This window comes from Trachinotus anak, unplaced genomic scaffold (genome assembly GCF_046630095.1).
Source record: "Trachinotus anak isolate AG129_WGS33_773 ecotype Australia unplaced genomic scaffold, CSIRO_AGI_Tana_v1 ptg000001l, whole genome shotgun sequence".
NCBI classification, from domain to species: domain Eukaryota; kingdom Metazoa; phylum Chordata; class Actinopteri; order Carangiformes; family Carangidae; genus Trachinotus; species Trachinotus anak.
In genome coordinates, this window is record NW_027273852.1 from 19,109,739 (window position 1) to 19,129,472 (window position 19,734).

At 42.7% G+C, this 19,734-nt stretch overlaps 1 protein-coding gene across 2 annotated transcripts in view; it reads left to right on the plus strand.

Moving 5' to 3' along the window:
• The first annotated feature begins 7,247 nt into the window (after positions 1-7,247).
• kalrna (kalirin RhoGEF kinase a) overlaps positions 7,248-19,734 on the plus strand; it is a 142,634-nt gene continuing 130,147 nt past the window's right edge. The window contains exon 1 of one of the 2 annotated variants that reach the window (XM_071482376.1): positions 7,248-7,522. In XM_071482376.1, coding sequence (XP_071338477.1) covers positions 7,456-7,522 — 67 coding nt within the window. In that variant the 5' untranslated portion in view covers positions 7,248-7,455. The remainder of the gene's footprint in view (positions 7,523-19,734) is intronic. The other variant, XM_071482355.1, reaches the window with a different exon arrangement.

Below are 19,734 nucleotides of genomic sequence, written 5' to 3' on the forward strand. Positions count from 1 at the left end.
TCTGCTACAATTTTAAAATCAAGAATCAAAATATTGTTAATGGCAGGACAAGAGGGCAGAGGGATGTGCACATACAGTATCATCCTATTATTGGCTATCCAAGATCTATATTCCATACAGTCATGCATTATTATTTTTCAAGTTGAAGCTAGTAATGAAGGTGAAGATTGTGGGATGAATGGCAGAAAGAGGCAGTGGAGATGTCACTGTGAGTCTCCTGAGGGCACAGAAGGGGGGGAGGGGGAGGGTGAAGCTCTCCTTGTATAATCAAAAACACATATTGAGTCATTCTGATCTAACAAGGCAAGAGAAAGAACAATGGGAGTGAGTGTGCCTGTGGGGCAGTGTCACAGATACAGAGTTCAGTGTGGAGATTTGTCAGGGCGAGTCGGCTACACTGACTGCAGTCATATTTAGATAATAACTAGCCAATTAGAGTCTCTCTGAAGTAGAGGGAGAAGAAAATGCTGCCTGGGACAAGTGAATCATCACCCAGTACATCTGCTTCCCCCCTCTGAGCCTGTCATGGCCCCACTGTGGTTTTCATGGGATGTCAAACAGAGCAGAGAAACAGAGCTTCCACAGAGGCCCAGAGAAAAACATCCTGCATGCAGGAATGCATGAATGTATGTGTCTTAATTAACAGCTGGAATTGTGGATAGTTGCTGCAAGAGGTCTGTTACACAGCAGACAGAGCAGAGAAGCTCAGAGGTTTAGCTCAGCAAGTTTAACTCTGAGTTACTTGTACTTATGTCCATTTCATGCCACTTTTATTCCACTACATTGATATAACTGATGTAGATACTGTTTATTTTCAGATTAAGATTTTACATTGGAAAAATATGATAATCCTATATGTGCATTGTTACATATTAAATCAGTGGTTCCCCACTAGGGCAACACAACGTAGGTGCCCCCCCCCCCCGTCACGTTTCAGATGTCAGTAATATTGTTAGTTTGGCCAAAGTGTGGTGTCACATCTTGACTTATCACATGGTTTTATTTGGTTCGAGGTCCAAGGAAGTAAAACTCTCATCAGAACATAAGGAAAGCAAAGATTAAAAAATATTCTCAAACATTCATGTAAACGTGTCATTTTTCTTCTTACCCATGGTTTATTCAAACTACCTCCACCTCAAGCAGCTAATGCAATAAAATGCTAGTTAGCAGCTACCCCTAACAGGGGCCAGTGTACATTGTGCAGCTAATATGTCCATGCTTTTACTTATGTGGGATTTAAAATGCTGCATTTCCACCTGTAATGGAGAATTTTAACATTGTGGTATTGGTACTTTGTAAGTAAGTGATCTGAGTACTTCTTCCACCAGTGGGTGTAACCAGTAATTTTAATGACCCAGTGTCACACTGCTGTCATTCATCTTATCAATACACCTGTGTTTTTCCTACTATGACTCCTTTGAACAGCAGAGGATGGTTCCCGTCTCGTCTGAGTGGGACATTACAGATGTTGTGTGATAACACTGGCCTGGTAGAACATCAGTGCTCTGAGAAATCCTCCACCTCGTCACAGGTGTTTTCAGTTACTGCTGTGTTTGGAGCTGGGTGGAGCTGTGCTGGGAAATACATGAGCTCATGAAACAGGTGCCACAGAACTAACAGGAGAGTGAGGAGTGAAGATGTCAACCAGTCTTAAGGTTTGCACACACCCACACAGTCCTGCGGAGGGGTTTGAGCAGGTGAGTAAGTGGAAACACCTGTGTGGGGGCACCGTGGATCGCTCGGTGCTCTGAAGTATGTGGCCAAAGAAACACTGAGGGGGATCACAGATGGCGGCTTTTACACTGTGAAACCCTTTGGTTCTGCTGGCTCAGTCGCATATTGCTGAAGTAATCGCACTGACTTTAAAACAGTGCTCAAACCAAATCTATACACACACACACATACTTGTACTTCTATCTTTGTGAGGACACTCATTGATATAATGCATTCCCTACCCCAACCTTAACCTAAACCTAATTCTAACCATAACTCTAAAACCAAGTCTTAACCCTCAAAATGTGATTTGAAGGTGTCCCACAAGTTCAAATTGGCTGTTTGGGGGTTAAGACTTGGTTTTAGGGCTCAGGTTAGGGCTCAGGTTGGAGTTAGACATTCAGTTGTGATGGCTGAGTTTAGGGTAAGGGGATGGGAATGTATTATGTCAGTAATATTCAAGTGTGTGATGGAATCAGTGGTCTGAGGCGCAACCTATTGTTCACTTTGAGTACTACACAGGTTTTCAAATGGTTTTGTACGGGGGGGGGGGGGGGGGGGGGGGGGGGGGGGTCTTCAGGATCAGTTTAACAGCCATGTTTAACCAATGAGCAGATTTCTTCCATAATGAGAATATTTTGATTTTGGGTAGAGTTTTGCTTGTTTTCCCTAAGAGAGACGGCAAAAATCAAATTCACCTCCCCTCCATTGAATACATCAAGCAGATCACCACTTGTAATGTGATGATATCACTGTAACACTGGCAGATTAACTGTTTCCAGTGTATGAGGATGCCTAAATATTCTACAGCTCATCATGGTGTTACAGCACATTTCCTACTTTGGAACCTATTCAGTAAAGGCTGTAGGAGAGTTTTCTTTGTGATTTGCTTTTGGCCTTTTAATATGCAGGGACCTGACCAAGCACTGGAGACAAGGGGCACCAGAGGGGAGCAGCAATAAAAGAGAGGCAAGATAGTCGGCTTAAAATCCCACATTAAGGTTCATGACCTTCAGAGTGTGAGGAAAAATCATTTCCTCTGTTTCTGAATGTCACATCCTCACTTTCATTTCAGGACACATCTTAGACCTGCCTTCTGAATTCATGTCTGTAAAACACAGAGAGAAAGGATTCTGTCAAAAACAATTGATATTAAGACAAAATAAGATATGATAAAAGGAAGTGTGAGAAACTATTGCTAGAAAGCAATGATTCAGGACTAGAAAGAAAAGACGAATTCTTTTTATGTGATTATCTGTCCTGAGTGACAAAAGCCAGGCCTCAGTGTCACTGAAAGTCAGCGAGGATTTGGAAAAGGCCGAAATCATCCATTAAAACTGACTTGAGCAAGGCTTTAATGGGGCCTTCTGGGGCTGTGAAGTGTAAGAAAAAAATCAGACGACAATAACATTATGAAACGACTCAGCTGTCATGTGCAATATCCCTCACTAGATGGCAGTGACATACAGCGAGAGGACACGGACGCTGGAGCAGCTTTGTACATGGCTTCCATACTGATGAGGTGATGTGTTCAATGAGAGGAGGAGAGGCTCAGACTGGCAGGGAGACCAGAGGAGGAGGCTGAGTGGGAGTGAGAGGGAGATGTAAAACATGGTTTCCTCTGCACAAAGGCCAACGCACAGGCAGCCTCCTCCCAGTCACTGCTAAAGCTGGAACAGGAGGAGAAGAGCACAAAAGGCTTTCTATCAAAATGTGACTTAGCATAACACACTACCTTAACTGAAATACAGCTTGAAGAAAACCGGGAGGTGAAGGGCAGAGTAGTGTGTCCATCAGTTGCTGTGATGTAAAATCTGACAGAAACAGGTCTTGTCTTTGTGGGAGGCACAACAAGCTAACACACTCACATATCTTAGCCTTACAAATTTGCTTGGGCTAATGTGTTAAAAAATATTTGCCTGTATTCTGCAAAGAAAGATTAGCATTCGTTGGTGTTAGCTACCTCACAAATGTCAACTGTGTGTCTGCTGTTTGGCACCAGGCAGGTAAAGTCGATTAATTAAAGCTTGAGCTTCTAGTCTTTTCCTCTACAGAAGTTAGCACGCTAACCAGTTAGCCCCAGCTAATCTCCTCACTTTCTTATAGTGGCTCACTGTAGCCTCCAATCTGGCCTTAAGACGCAGCACTGTTCAGATTATTATAACCTCTTGTATTATGAAGACGGCAACAGCCAAACCTCTTGTCAAGCGACAATCATCACGATCCACTGCCAGCGAGAAAGCCCGTCCAGCGGCCGAGAAAACGTATGATAGCAAATGTGCAGTAAAACCAAAGCAATTTGCTCAAAGATGCTATCAAGCTAAGCAGAACTGCAGTTCGGTGATCACTTACAGTTTTGTCCCTCTGTCTTTATCGAGCATTGTTTTTTTATTTATTCAAACTACAAGAAAAGGGAGCAAATTAAACCATATGGAGAACAGCTGGCAGGCTGCTGTGGTAACTGTAGGGAAGGCTCCCACAATATTTTTAATCAGGAAAACTGGACCTTAATGCAACACACATAAATTCCTGTACGTCACAGCTGTATGATTAATATTAATATTAATATTAATTAACATTGATATCAGCAAGTTTACAGATAAGTAAGAACTTTTTTATCTTTTGCTTGTGATGCAAGTGGATGAACCACTTCAAAAGCCGCTTGACGAAATGTCATGTGAGGGACAACAGAATCATTTCTGCAATATTAGAGCTGTCCTGAAGTGCCTGACATTTATACAAACACACTTGTTTTATCCTAAAAGAGTGTTGTGCATACCTCCCGAATCAGATTTGTTCAAAACCTTCCCGTCTATATTTTTCTGTAACAGATACTGTACAAAGACACTGGCTCAACATTTCAGATTTAACTTTTAAATTGGCAAATCCAGGGCACCGTACTTGGAATTCTTTTCGTATCTTTGGTTTTTTTTTTTTGTGGTCTTGAAGCCGTCACAGAGGATGAAGAGAGCTTCGTTCATGTAGAAGGATTCCAGACCTCTACAAGCCACAACCTCAGTGTTGTAAACAAAAAAGCCTGGGGGTTGGTTTACCTTGTCAAGGAACAAAGAATTGTGCAGAGACACTATAGCCCCTTATAATGGAAATGAAATCACAAGGAATTATTCTCAGGGGAAAACAAATAACATCCACAACAAATATCACAGGAACTTGGCTGATAGCTGTTGAATTATCTTGCTCAAGACAAAATTACATGACTGATAAATAATGTGCAAAGAACCTGAGAAAACTATGCATACACAAGAAGAAACTGTTTATTTAGTGTTTTCCACATTCTCTCCCTTCTATTTACAGATTTCATTCCATGTCCTTGAAACAGCGATGATGTGAGGGGGACTTACTGGGCAAGAGACCAGTCTATGACAGGTTAGACACATAGAGACGGACAGTTCACCTAACCTGCAAGTCTTAGGACCAGTCCAGAGCTGCAGCTACATGAGAGAGACAGGAGTGAGAGACGGTGTGCGAGGGCAGAGCAGGCAACACACACAATGCCAGAGAACACACACACCTTCAGGGCATTTGTGTCTGTACACAAAAATAAAATGTAGGCAACTGAGCGTGTTCATGGTCCCCACAGGAAGGACCTTCAGCGCCACCATCAGGCCTGAATGTCAAGCACAGAGGACCTGTCAAATCAAATGAGGACAGCGGACTTACAACTAACCCTAACCCTGGTGTACAGAATACCCCAGACCCCATAACAACACCAACAACAACAACACCAACAACAACACCAACAACAACAACAACAACAACAGCAACAACACCAACAACAACACCAACACCAACAACAACACCAACAACAACACCAACAACAACACCAACAACAACACCAACAACAACACCACCAACAACAACAACACCAACAACAACACCAGCAACAACACCAACAACAACAACAACACCAACAACAACAGCAACACCAGCAACAACAACAACAACAACAACACCAACAACAACAGCAACACCAGCAACAACACCAACAACAACAACACCAACAACAACACCAGCAACAACACCAACAACAACAACAACACCAACAACAACAGCAACACCAGCAACAACACCAACAACAACAACAACAACAACACCAACAACAACAACAACACCAACAACAACAGCAACACCAGCAACACCAGCAACAACACCAACAACAACAACACCAACAACAACAGCAACACCAACAACAACACCAACAACACCACCAACAACACCAACAACAACAACAGCAACACCAGCAACAACACCAACAACAACACCAACAACAACAGCAACACCAGCAACAACACCAACAACACCACCAACAACAACACCAACAACAGCAACACCAGCAACACCACCAACAACACCACCAACAACACCACCAACAACACCAGCAACACCAGCAACACCACCAACAACACCACCAACAACACCAGCAACACCAGCAACAACACCAACAACAACAACAACAGCAACACCAGCAACACCACCAACAACACCACCAACAACACCACCAACAACACCAGCAACACCAGCAACACCACCAACAACACCACCAACAACACCACCAACAACACCAGCAACAACACCAGCAACACCAGCAACAACACCAACAACAACAACAACAGCAACACCAGCAACACCACCAACAACACCACCAACAACACCACCAACAACAACAACAGCAACACCAGCAACACCACCAACAACACCACCAACAACACCAACAACAACAACAACAACAACACCACCAACAACACCAGCAACAACACCAGCAACACCAGCAACAACACCAACAACAACAACAACAGCAACACCAGCAACACCACCAACAACACCACCAACAACACCACCAACAACACCAGCAACACCAGCAACACCACCAACAACACCACCAACAACAACACCAACAACAACACCAACAACAACAGCAACAACAACAGCAACAACACCAACAACACCACCAACAACAACAACAGCAACACCAGCAACACCACCAACAACACCACCAACAACACCAGCAACAACACCAACAACACCACCAACAACACCACCAACAACACCAGCAACAACACCAGCAACACCACCAACAACACCACCAACAACACCAACAACAACAACAACAGCAACACCAGCAACACCACCAACAACACCACCAACAACACCAACAACAACAACAACAGCAACACCGGCAACAACAACAACAACAACACCAACAACAACACCAACACCAGCAACAACACCAACAACAACAACAACAACAACAACAACAACACCAACAACAACAGCAACAACAACAGCAACAACAACAGCAACAATAATAATAATAATAATAATAATAATAATAATAATGGTTGTTTGATCATAATTTAAATTAGCCTTGACACACACAACATTTCTTGCCAATAAAGGTCAATGAATTGAATTGGGAGAGCGGGAGAGAGAGAGAGAGAGAGAGAGAGACACGGAGGGAGGGGAGGTGCGGGGGGAGAGGGAGGGAGGGAGAGAGACCCTGGCGGACAGCAGCAGAGGGAGGTTGGACCGGGAACAATAGAGAGAAACGAAGCCAGCCCTGAAACACCAAACAAACCGAGAGGGCGACAGACAGAAAGAGAGCTAGAGACGGGGATGGAGGGAGAGGGAGGGGAAGAGAGAACATGTAGGGAATAAAGACGGAGCGGACGGCTTTATTTCTGTCTTTCTTTGTCGGTGGATTGTGTTGAACCGGATTCCGGTATGAACCCTGCAGAAGCGGCCGAGGAGGCGCCCAGCGACCCCGACACTGATGCCTTCTACAAAACAGGTAGGAAGAGCCGCCGGCAAATCACCCCCAGCAACAAAATGTGAACCACTAAGGCATCAGAAGTGTGCTGGATGCCACCGGGAGCCGTGTGAACAAGCACATGAGACCGAGTGAACATGAGCAGAAATCTGCAGAAAAGCGCTGGAGAGCTGGTGTGCTGCTCTCAGAGGGAACCCACGCAGCGCGGCGCGGCGCGGCGCGGCGCGGCCACATTCAGCCTGAAGCAGCCAGAAACGGCCCCGCTATGTGAGGGCTCTCCATGCATTTACTGTGCAGTCGTCTGTGCGTGCGTGTGTGTGTGCGCGCGCGTGCGTGTGATTGTGTGCAGTAGTGTGAGCTCATGTGTCTGGTGCTGATGGTGTCTTACAAAGGGAAGAGGAAGAATCACACCATGAGCAGATATCTGCCCGATATGCTGCTAAATGACGACGTGTGTAGTTGTGTGAGGGCTTTAATAACCACAGCGTGTGTGTCTGTGGGTCTCACACCGAGGCATCTAGAAAAAACACACACACACAGGGACTAAACTGATCCAACAGTCAGAAGGTGAGAGAAAGTGTTTGTGTTTGTATGCAGGAGGAGAGTGTGTGTTTGTGTGTGTGTGTGTTTGTAACAAGAGTGTGTGTCTGACACTTCTACCAGAGCTTAATGGCTAAACTGGGGCTGCAGCTGTCAATTGTTTCCATCATTGATCCATCTATTAAGTCAGTTAACCTTTCACTTTGATCTCCTCAAGCTGCTGATGTTCGTCTGACCAGCAGAAGGAGAACCGCACTGACGTGGAGAAGCAGCAGCTGGAATCAGATCATCTTTGGGTTTTTTTAAAATTTTTATTTCAGCTGCTGAAATGACCAGTGGGTTCAGCAGCAAATTAACTGACAGCTACTTTGATAAATATAAGACACTGATCATCGATCAGCTCCTTCGATGTGAGGGCTGGCTGCTTTTCTTTGTCATGTACCAGTGCCAGCTGAACATCTGCTGGTTGGACAAACGACAGAATTTGAGGACCAAAGGAATAAGTGATCAATCAGCTGATTAATATCTAATGAAAATTGTAAGTTGCGGCTCTAATTTTCACTTTATAGGAGACTGAATGAGAGTTATTGATTCAGTTTATTGATTCACTTATGGATTAAGTCACTAATCATGTGTAAGTATAAGCCTGTGGGGTAAAGCCGTGTTTTTCCGGTCAGGTTTCATGTGTTGTAAGCTGTGTTGTGTCTGTGTGTGTGAGATAGTGACACTGCTAATAAGGGGTGTGTGTGTGTGTGTGTGTGTGTGTGTGTGTGTGTGTGTGACAGTGGGGGAAACAAGGAGATATGATATGAAATGATAAAATAAATTGCATCAGTTTGGGAGAGTGGTGACACATTGGTGACATGTTATATAGACACACACACACACACACACACACACAGTACACAGCAGTGCTGTAGGGGGACACACCCTGACTCTTCCTCTCTGTCGGTGTAATTCAGTCCAATAACTTTATTATGAACAATCCTGCCGAGGTAGTTTATTAAATCTAACACACACCAACCCGTCTCTCTGTGAGACGCTGTGCGTGTGTGTTCTACAGAGTGAGGGCTCCACGTGTGATCTCCTCCTCCTCATCTTTCCCATACTATTAGATGACCGTCAGCTGGATCGTTTCCAGCAGATGGACATGGAAATCCTCCGGTTGACTCATCAGTTCAAACAATGAGAAACTGCGCTAAAAAAAAAAAAGTCTGATTCACTGAAATCTGGACAGAGGTGAAACAACTGTGGAGTGAAGTGTGAGTCCCAGAGAGCACGGAAGGTAGAAACATCTTCTTTTGTTTGGCCAACTGTTTCAAATCCAAGAATATTCAGTTTACAAGGATATAAAACACAATAAGTGTTTTGTATTTTCAGTTGAAAAATGAGTCAAACAGTTAATTTATTATCAAAATAGTTGCCAATTAATTTTGTATCGATCCAGCAGTTGATCAGCTGAATAATTATTTCAGTGCTGGTTCACTGCTGAAAGTAAACGACCAAAATGCAAAACTGCTGTTAGGAAAACAGTTTCCACTTCATCAGTGTATTATTTATGTGGGTGTTCATGAAAAGATGTCAGGTGACGTGATATATGTGTCCCAAAGGCTGAGAACTTCATTATTATGTCTGACAGCAGAGGTTCAGAGGTGGACGTTCAACAAACTGAATCTTGAACTTGAGCTTCATATATAACGTCTGTTTTCTAGTTCTTTGCGGTGGAGGCTCCAGAAGATTGTTTTGTGTGATAAAGACAGAATCATTTCTCCACGGCTGGTCTGCAGAAAGACGTAGAACTCAGTCCTCTCACAGCGTACTCTCCTTTGGAAATGAAAAAACTAAGAGTTTTTGAGCCTGTGTTGAGATCATTACACCTCCCACCGTGGGCTCAGACGCAGCGTGGTGCTTTGATGGGCATAGTTTGCTTTGTAGTCGTCCCTGAGGAGGACAACTTTGTTTTGAGGGAATGATCCACATACATGAGCGAAATTAATGGTTTCTGTTGACAATAAAAATTTTAAAAAGTCATACATACACATTAAAATGCACCACAGTGTCTGAAGAGCAGACAGAGGTCTCTCTCACTCAGCTGACGTCTCTTTCACTTCAGTTCAGAGGAAATTAAAGATGGCTCTGTACCACGCCTTCACTCCACATTATTGAGCATCTGCCAAAACTGATATTAATCTGTTAATGAGCCGATCATAAATCACTCTGCGTGTTTCTGACATAATCTCATAAACCTTACTCTTTAGTCTTCCATGTGTTTAACATCTCCTCATTTGCTGTCATGAAGGATTCTTCTTCTGCTGCTTTTTACAAACCTGGATTCGGTCTCTCCTGAACTCTGTCAGACTCGCTGATGAGAGAGGACACATGTATGCACTGCTTTGTCTCCTCATCAGTCAGTTTCCAGTTGCATGATGCTTCTGCAAGTGTTTAATCACATTTGTGATGCTTACAGATCCAGCAGCAGCACACACGCTGCTCTCAGCTGCAGATGACTATGATTTTTAACTAACACACTGCAATGTGACAAAAGACAGTTTACTGTGAAAATAACCGGAACAAATCAAGCTTGTTATGTTCTTGGCTTTGACTGATCATGTTAATGAGTGGATTTACATGCCATTAAAGCTGGAACGGACTTAAAGGTCCCATATTTTACACTTTTCCTGTGTTTTGCTGTTTTGATATCCATATGAAGATATATTTGTAGTTTTAAGTTCCAAGTTGGTGAGAGACCCTGAGCCTCTCTTCTGATTGGCTGACTGTTTTCTGAGTGGTCTAAAGAAAATATAGCAGATTTCAGGTAACACTCAGAGAAACCAAATCCTGCAAGGTTGGATGGTGGGTCCAGGTGGGCGGGGCTTGAGGCGTGGCTGAGAGCAGTGACTGCTTTGTTGTGACATCACAAAGTTCCAGAAGTCCTGACGGCTGGTTTTAAGGCTCAGTTTCTGAATACAGGCTGTGTGCATTTCTCTGTGGACTGAGGCTTTGATACTTTCACAGTATTGATATAGAACCTAGACCTGCTTTATAAGAAAAGCGCAGTAAATGATAATTAGTAATCTATGGTTAGTACATGAATGCATCACAAGAAGTATACTATGAGAGGCAAGTTGATTCTGCAGATACATGAACACTTGTGTGTTATGTACCAAAATTAAAACAGATGCCACTCAAAATCACTTTGTCCTGCTGATCTTGTGAAGAAAAGACAAACAAATGGAGAAAAAGAATAGCAAACTTTTGGACGAGACGTTGGACGGAGAGACCAGGGCAACGTGGACTGTAAACTCTGCAGAGAGGGCTGTAGGAGAGAGAACTTCATAAGAGTGAGATTATTAAATCATTCTCGCTCACAGCACACCATTTGATCTTTTTTATCACTGGTTCCTGTGCTCACACACACGCAATTTCGACAGAGCCAGTTCCAGTCCTAAAACTGAGACTAAGCCAGCAACTGTATCAGGAAACAGGGTTGGGATAAGACTGAGATTCCTTCAGCACCACAAACTGTTTGGTTTTATCTACTGACTCTTAACACCAGTTAAACTAGAGGGGAACTCAGTCCAGCCTGACTTTAAAAGCCATGACACCCAAATCACAACTACAGTAGTTTCAGCTCTTCAGTCATAATGTGTCACTCAGCTTTAACAGATTTATACATAAGCTTGAAAAGCTCAAGCTCTCTAATTTATTTCACTTGTGTTTCTTTTATTTAGTTTGTGTTTAAGTTTCTTTTCACTGCTAAAGTAAAGTTGACCTACTTGAATTTTGTATCTGTGGGAGATGGTAAAAATAAAAACATTAAATGCAAGAATACCAGATTATAAAAAAAAAATCAACAGCAGAGAAACTAACAGAGTAATGATTATATACAAGTACTCATCATCTGCCAGGCTGAAGTCTTAAAACACACACACACACACACACACACACACACACTCTCACAAGTGCAGGCGGCGCGGCTGCTCAATGTTATGCTAATCAGCCGTTTATAAATAGGATCCCAAATTATCAGACGGAAACAGGAAGTGACAGGCACGCATTCATACCTACACACATGCAATCACTGGCAGCGTCTTGAGTGTTAATCAGAACGCTGACGCCAGCTGTCTGTCAATAGCTGCTGCTGTTGCTAAGCTACCAGGATGATCATAAATCACTGTTTTCTTATTTTATTAAAACAACAGACAGAACAAGTCGAGGTTGGTTGTTCCACTCTGGTCCGTGTCGTGTTGGAAACAGGAGAAAGCACAGCAGCTCCTCACCCAGGCATGCTGGGAGATTAAGACTGTCCTCACACCAAGTGGCGTCATGGCTGAGAGCTGAGGTCAGCGGCAAAGTGCTAAAAGCAGCACCAGGTTTCTGCTGAAGGCTGGTTCATATAAATCTGCTCTGTAGAGTCCAAGTATAAAGACTCAAATACAAAGTGAAGCCATCATTTTATCTTGTGCACTTTTCTTCACACTGTTGCTGTTCGGCTGTAATAGCTGCCTGTTCTCGTGAGGTTGAATCCCAGTGAGTGTGAGCGCTCCCTGTGTGCATGAACAGGCTACTGCAGTTTACTTTCTTAGTTAATCTGCTGAAAGCCACAAGTAATGTCTGTAACCATGGTGATGATTCGTGGCTGATAAAAGTGAAGGTTGCACTGAAGCCAGGATCAGACTGCAGGAGCTCCGGCATGATTGAACCCTGATTCACCCTCCTGACAATCAGAGGAAGAATTCTGGTCCTGGATCTTGGTTGGTGCCGATGTTCAGATCAGATTATCTGCTAATGTGAAGGGTTCACAGATCCAGTCTTAAACCTCCCAAACTTTTTGCGAGCTCAACAGGGCCACCCTGATAATATATTTGATATTTAGGAGTTAAAATCAGGATGATTACAATTATGATCAGACCCGTAGCAGCTGACGGTGTTGCCAAGCAACAGTAAACATTTTAGCCCTGGTACTGCTGCTGACAGATATAAAAACTGACTCACCTCCAGTTGTCGCTGAAGAAACCGGTGTTGAAAGCATCTCACAAACCAATTTCTCATCCAGACTCGTTTTTTTCTCACTGCAAACCTTTACTGATGTTACAACAAGCTGTTGCACCAAAGTCTACATTTTGTTAAGATGAGATCACATGACGTTAGATCACGTGAGTTAGTGGTGATAATATCTTGTAGTGTTGTCGTGCATGTTTGAGGTTAGAGTGAGGAACGTCTGTGAAGCTTCTCCTCATGTGCACGATGCAACACAATTTCAAAATCAGTCAGGATTTTAAAACTCCTGCACTATGAGGCAAGCTTACGGTTGATATAGACAGCAACCACTGCTGTCATCTTGTACTATAAATCCAGGTGCAATAAAACTGATGGAAGCCATCTACCGGTAAAGACAGCGACTGGGCTTGAAATGTAAGGATTTTGTCAGAAGCTGCTTCCTAGGTTTAAAGTGAGAAAGAACAGTAAAGCCTACCTGTAAATGTAAGCTTATCACTTTGGATGTACAACGCTGCTGACAGTCAAAACTTGATTATGTGTGAAACCACAAACCTACAAGATTTGGTATGCATTCAGGACTTAGCTGCAGTGTGATTACAGATGTAGTCTCTTCTACGGATCAGCCTGGGGATTTCACCCTGAGTAGAAACTTCATTTCACCCTCAAGGCTTCAGTTTGCTTCAAACAGAGCGCCTGTTGGATCATCAACCACCATCTGAAACCCCATTTCCTCTGAAACTGGGGTGATCCAACAATTTATTTTAAATTTCTGAATCTTACAATCTGATAAGGGTTTTAACTTCTCTCTCAAAGCCTCTTTTGTCAGTCTTCACACAGCCACCTCCTTCACTTTTCATGTGCACAACAGAGTGGAGCACCATCAGTGCCTTAAAGGTGACAAATTACACCAATGTAGATAACATTGGTGTAATTTGTCACATTAGTATAGTGAGAGTTTTTTGAAAAATTTTGGGGAACCAGTGAGATGCACCAAGAGCAGGAGCTGTGACCCTGTGTTTACTCTCTTTTTCTCCCATTTAAAATCTGCATACAGCATGTGTGGAGGTGATGGGTATCTTTTTATGTAAGGTGGCCTTAGACATAAGTTGGCAGTTGGGAGAGAAACGTGAAAAAGTCTTGCAAAACAGGGGACACAGATCCCACTTCGGCCCGAAGCGCGCAAAGACACGTCCACCTAACAGCACATCGGCCGCTGGTGGACGTGTCTTTGTGAGCTTTGGTGACCAAAGACATGCAGCAAGACAATTAAAAAAACCGTCAGAAACTCAGTTCTAGAAAACCATGACAACACACCAACCAATCAGAATACGACATGAACTGATGCAGAATACAAAGACCAGCTGTGTAAATACCATTTTTAAATAAAGTTTTCACTTTTCAAAACAAAAGAGTAGTGCAGCTGGGTGACGAGGCTGATGAGCCAATGTGACATGACACTGTACAGCCTGACACAGATTGCGATCCAGGATTTTAGCAGACTCGTCCCACACAGTGTGACACACAGCAAACGTACACAATCGTTGTTGTCGCACAGCCTAGAGGCACCTTAAGACCTGTTTCATTTGAAGCATACCTGAAGGTCCCTGAAGTGAGATTTTATTTCACCTTAAGAGGAGATCTCATTTCACTTGGACAGGACCCCATTTCACCCCGAAAACAAACGTGACTTGACTCTGAGGATAAAAGTCTGAGGAGGGACCTGGTTTCACAGACTGCAGAACTGACCCCGTCTCTGCCATCACATGTGTCTGTCACTAAAGGAGAGAATCAGATTAATTAATACTGCTGCTTGAGATTACAGATGTTACGTGTGTGTGTGTGTGTGTGTGTGTGTGTGTGTGTGTGTGTGTGTGTGTGTGTGTGTGTGTGTGTGTGTGTGCCTTCCTGAATCAGAGTGAATGAATGGATTACTGCTCATTCATCCATGTAATTTCTCTGTTCACAGACCACTCAAACACATGCAGGCACATTCTTAGATGCCCTGCCGAAAACACACACACACAAAAACACACACACACACACACACACACACACACACACACACACACACACACACACACACACACACACACTGCTTCCTCCAGGCTTAGAGCCAGATGAACCTGCAATAGGAGAAGTTAAACTCAGAGGGAGGGAGAGACAGAGAGGAGGAGAGAGTTGGGATGAATTGTATTTATTTTGTGTGTTTTTGTGTAGTCGTGCTTCGTGTCCCTCGTCAGGATCCCGAGTTGTAGTTCGGACATCTCATCAGAGGTGTCACTAAAATCAATTACTGAGTTTATACAGAGGGATTAGAGCTAATGTTTCAATAAAGCTTAATGAGATCACACTGTCAGTTACAGTACTTGGACTAATACTAATCCTGTAGTACTGCCAGCACTTGAATGGATACCTCTGATCATGCTCAGCCATGAATACATATGAACAGACTTATTTCAGCAGAGTCAGTGCACTGAACATCACAGACTGTGCATGTACTTGCACGGCTCTGCAGTGGAGCTTAACTCTGCCAAGAGGGACTGGAGGCAGGAGGTGGTCTTTGAAGTTTTCACTGGAAACAGCTGAAAAAAAAAAATCAATTATAGCCATTACAAATGAGAAAGAGATGAGATCCATTGACAAGAGTTTGAGCAAAGGTGTAAAAAGGCATTGGTACAGTATGAGTAGGGCTGGGTGATTCATCTAATTTTATTTTCAGTTACAATTTTGGTTCCAACGATTATGAAAACAAGATAATCAAGATAAAGTGATTATTTTGCCGCATTCATCTTGAGCAGTTTGCTGGTTCAGAGACTTTCTATAAATAGTCAGGAAAGACCATATCAATGTTTGGCTGCTTCCCACACTCAGATATCTTTACCTTATACCCTTTTCCACCTAGACTAGCACATATAAGCAGGTTTTTTAAATGCAGGTAAATAAATGCATGGTGTTTCCAAAGTCAAGGAGTAAACGTGTCAAATAATTGTGATCTCAATATTTATCAAAATAATCATGATTTAGATTTTTACCATTATCGAGCAGCTCCAAGTAAGAGAAAAATACACAGAATCGTCTGTAAAAGACAGTCAATATTTAATGGATTCATGTTCAAATTCCCAGGAGAGTCCTTATACCATCATATCTGTTTTATAAATCTGAATATATATTAATATGATTTTATGATTCTTTCCTACTATGAAAATAAGGACAGGTATGACTTTCTTCGGCTCAATAAAACATATTTGAATAATTCATATTTAAAGGTAAATTGAGCTATTTTTCAATGTGCTTTTGTATTTGCCTGAATATAAGACCATACTTTTTCAGGAAATGGGGTATTCCTTTTGAATTTAAAGAACCAGTGTAACACAGTTGTCAACAGAGCGTGAATTATGGATTGTTTATAGGCTAAACAATCCACTCTTCAGCCATGAAATATTTGTGTTTTAACCTAATGCAATGTGTTTTGCTGGCATGCAGGGAATAAATTCATGACAACTGAAAACAAGTTTGTATTGCCTCCCAGCGTCTGCAGAAATCAAACGGGGAGAAAATCTGTCAAGCAGCCAAGAATTACAGCTGTTACAGATGATGAGCTCAGAAATACTAAAGTCTGAACAATGGTGACTGAAAATGCTGAAATGGTTTTGACCGCGTGCAGGAGCCTGACAGGAAAGAGTGTGAGTATGTGACTGATAGACAACATATACAAATGTGGGTTTTATGTATTACAGCACGTTATGGTTCCCTTATGCGAGAGAAAAGCCTTCAGTTATGAAGACTCTCATCACTTCTTTGATTAATTGTTCTTTGATTCGTTGTGGCTCAGGGGAACTTTCCCAGGAGGACTAGTGTAAAAGTGCTTCCTATCCTCAAAAGAGTGTGTTTCTCAAAAACAGCTGTTGTAAAGAGCGGGTTGTTCTATAATCAGGTTCATCCTACATTCAGGTCAATATAGTAATTAAAAGATGCCTATGAATATTTGCTTGGTCATTGATCTGACAAAACGATGGATGTTAGGATGTCAGTTAAACTGTGTTAGCAGCAGCTGCAACTAGCAGCAGGATGTTAGTCTGAACCCAAGTGACGGGAGCAGAACTGAACGCCACTGCAGCAAGACGACGACAAAACAGATGAATGGACCAGATTTAACTTTGTGCTTGTGTACCATTCAAAATCTGTGTGGCAGAACCAGAGTTATCATCTCCTTCCTTGTTATAATCTGGCGCCTAAATAACCCACAATGCAACTCCACCACCAACTAAAAAACTAAACATCATGTTGTATTGAAGAAGAGGTGAAACTAGCGATTGAGACCATAAATGCATTAGAAAAAACGTTTACTGAGGTAATAAATCAAGTGAGAAGTAGAGACATTTTTCCATAGACTTCAATACAATCTGACTTCTTTTTGCAACCAGTCGCCCCCTGATGGTCATTAGATAGGATGAAGGTTTAAGGCACGTCCATTTTAGTGACACAAGGGGCATCACTTGTTACAGTAGCCTAGTGTTGTTCAACAACGGCCTGTGGAGATTCCTTTTAACACTGTACTTCTGGTCTCCAGCAGAAACTGCCTGACACAGGTAAAGCTGAGTAGCATTCTTTAGCTAATGTTTCATCCCCCATCTATTAATAATGAGCAGAAATCCAGACCTTATCAGAGGCAGCAAACATCTGTTGTACTTAAAATCGGTTCTCTCACAAGACAAGCCTCTTATCTCTGTGAATGCATGGTCCGCTAAAGTCTCAACATACATACTGCTTTATTTTCATTACTCTTCTAGGAGCATTGGTGAACTGGATAAAATATATTGAGTGAAAATGTTTTGGCAGACAAAAGTGTCCTTGTTTTTAATTTTTTCCTTTTACCTGTTTCTTGGACTTTATGGCTGCTACACTTGTCATTTGTCATGGAGTCAACATTAGACCATCATGTGATGCACGCAGTGCACAGCAGGGACATACCAGTACCATCTGGGAATATCATGTTATTAAAATGTAATTTCTTAAAGCAGCTTTGGTGCGGAGCTAATCCTCTGACTTGAATGATCTGTCAGTTAACTGTTAATGAAACTGGTGCATCCACAGAATCCAAGGCTTTGTCCAATCTGTTATAGCTTGACCAAAGTATTGTTGGTAGTATAGTTTCTAGAAGCACTAGTAGCAGAAGGTAGTTAGTTAGTCAGTAAAAAGACAAACATGATGATAAACTCTAGTGAGGATCTCCACTGTGAAATGTAAAGTCTGATGACAGAAGTGTGAAGGATACGTTGTCATTGCTCTTCGTTATTTTTACTATGATGAAGGTAAATCCATCAGATCAGGATTCATCCTCCATCTCCTGCTGGTTCAGAAATGACAAGTGGTGGCTGAGGAGTCAAAACAAGCAGATCACAACCAAGGAAAATGTCACAATCGTGCATATACGGTATCTCTCTATAAAAATATTAATCTCAGTTGCTTTGAAAGCAGTTCACAAATAAATACTTTCACTCTTAAAAAGTATATAATAATTTCCTGCGACAGCTGGACACTGCAGACTGTAGCAAACATTCATCAAACAGGAGGAAATTGTGTATTTGTCAGGGAGTATTTTCAGCCACAGATTTGGTGTGTTTTATGGCAGCACGATGTTGTGTGTGAGATCCAATCAAAACACTGCTGAACATGTGTAGAGGTGTGGCTCATTCATGTGTTTTAATAGTTTTTGCACAGTAATGGATCGTTTGTTTATAGGACCAATGTTAATGTTGTCTTAGTGGACGTTTTTGTTTTTTTTTCTTCATACAGTATGCCAACAGTAAGAATTATGGGCAATGAGTGGAGTGTCCTGTTCCTTTAAATGAGGCCTCAGTACTGAGTCATGGTGAGGAAACTGAGAGGGAGGAGCTACACATCAATTATTGAAGAGACAGAGAGAGAGAGAAAGAGAGAGAGCGAGAGAGAGTGTGTGTGCGTGCGTGCGTGTGTGCGTGCGTGCATGTGTGTGTGTGAGAGAGAGAGAGAGAGAGAGAGAGAGAGAGAGAGAGAGAGAGAGAGAGAGTCAGAGTCTCACCCTTGCTTCCATCAGGAACAATAAGATGCTGCTGAGGTGAGAGGCAGGGATTCCCTCCCTTCCTCCCTCCCTCCCTCCATCTCTCTCTTTGTCTCCCACGAACACACCCAGTGTCAAGAACAGTGGCAGATGGGTGTGAAGAATGAAGTGTGTGTTTATGTATATGTGTGATTGTGTATGTGGGATAGTGGGGTGACAGACAGGAACAGAGAGTAGAGAGAGAGAGAGGCAGCTTAAGTGGATTAGACCTTATTACCCACCGGGGGACCGGTGAGAGAGAGAGCTAGAGGGGCAGAGAGAGAGAGAAAGAGTGTTAAATAGATAAATACAAAGAAAGGATTTCCTCTCCTCCTCCTTTTGTCTCCTCCCTCCTTAAAAGCTTTCTAGTCTTTGGACAGCTGCAGCCATATGGTGTGTGCATGTGGCCGTGTGTGTGTGTGTGTGTTTGTGTTAGTGTAATGAGCATCCGTTTTGACTATAATCGATCACAAAGACATTTCACAGACATGTATGTGAGTGTGTGTGTTACTAGCTGATTAGTGGTGCTAGCTAATAGACCTTGATGTTATTAACTGGTGTGGGCAGGTGTTTGCCTTTTTGTGTGTGTGTGTGTGAGAGACAGAGACAGGAA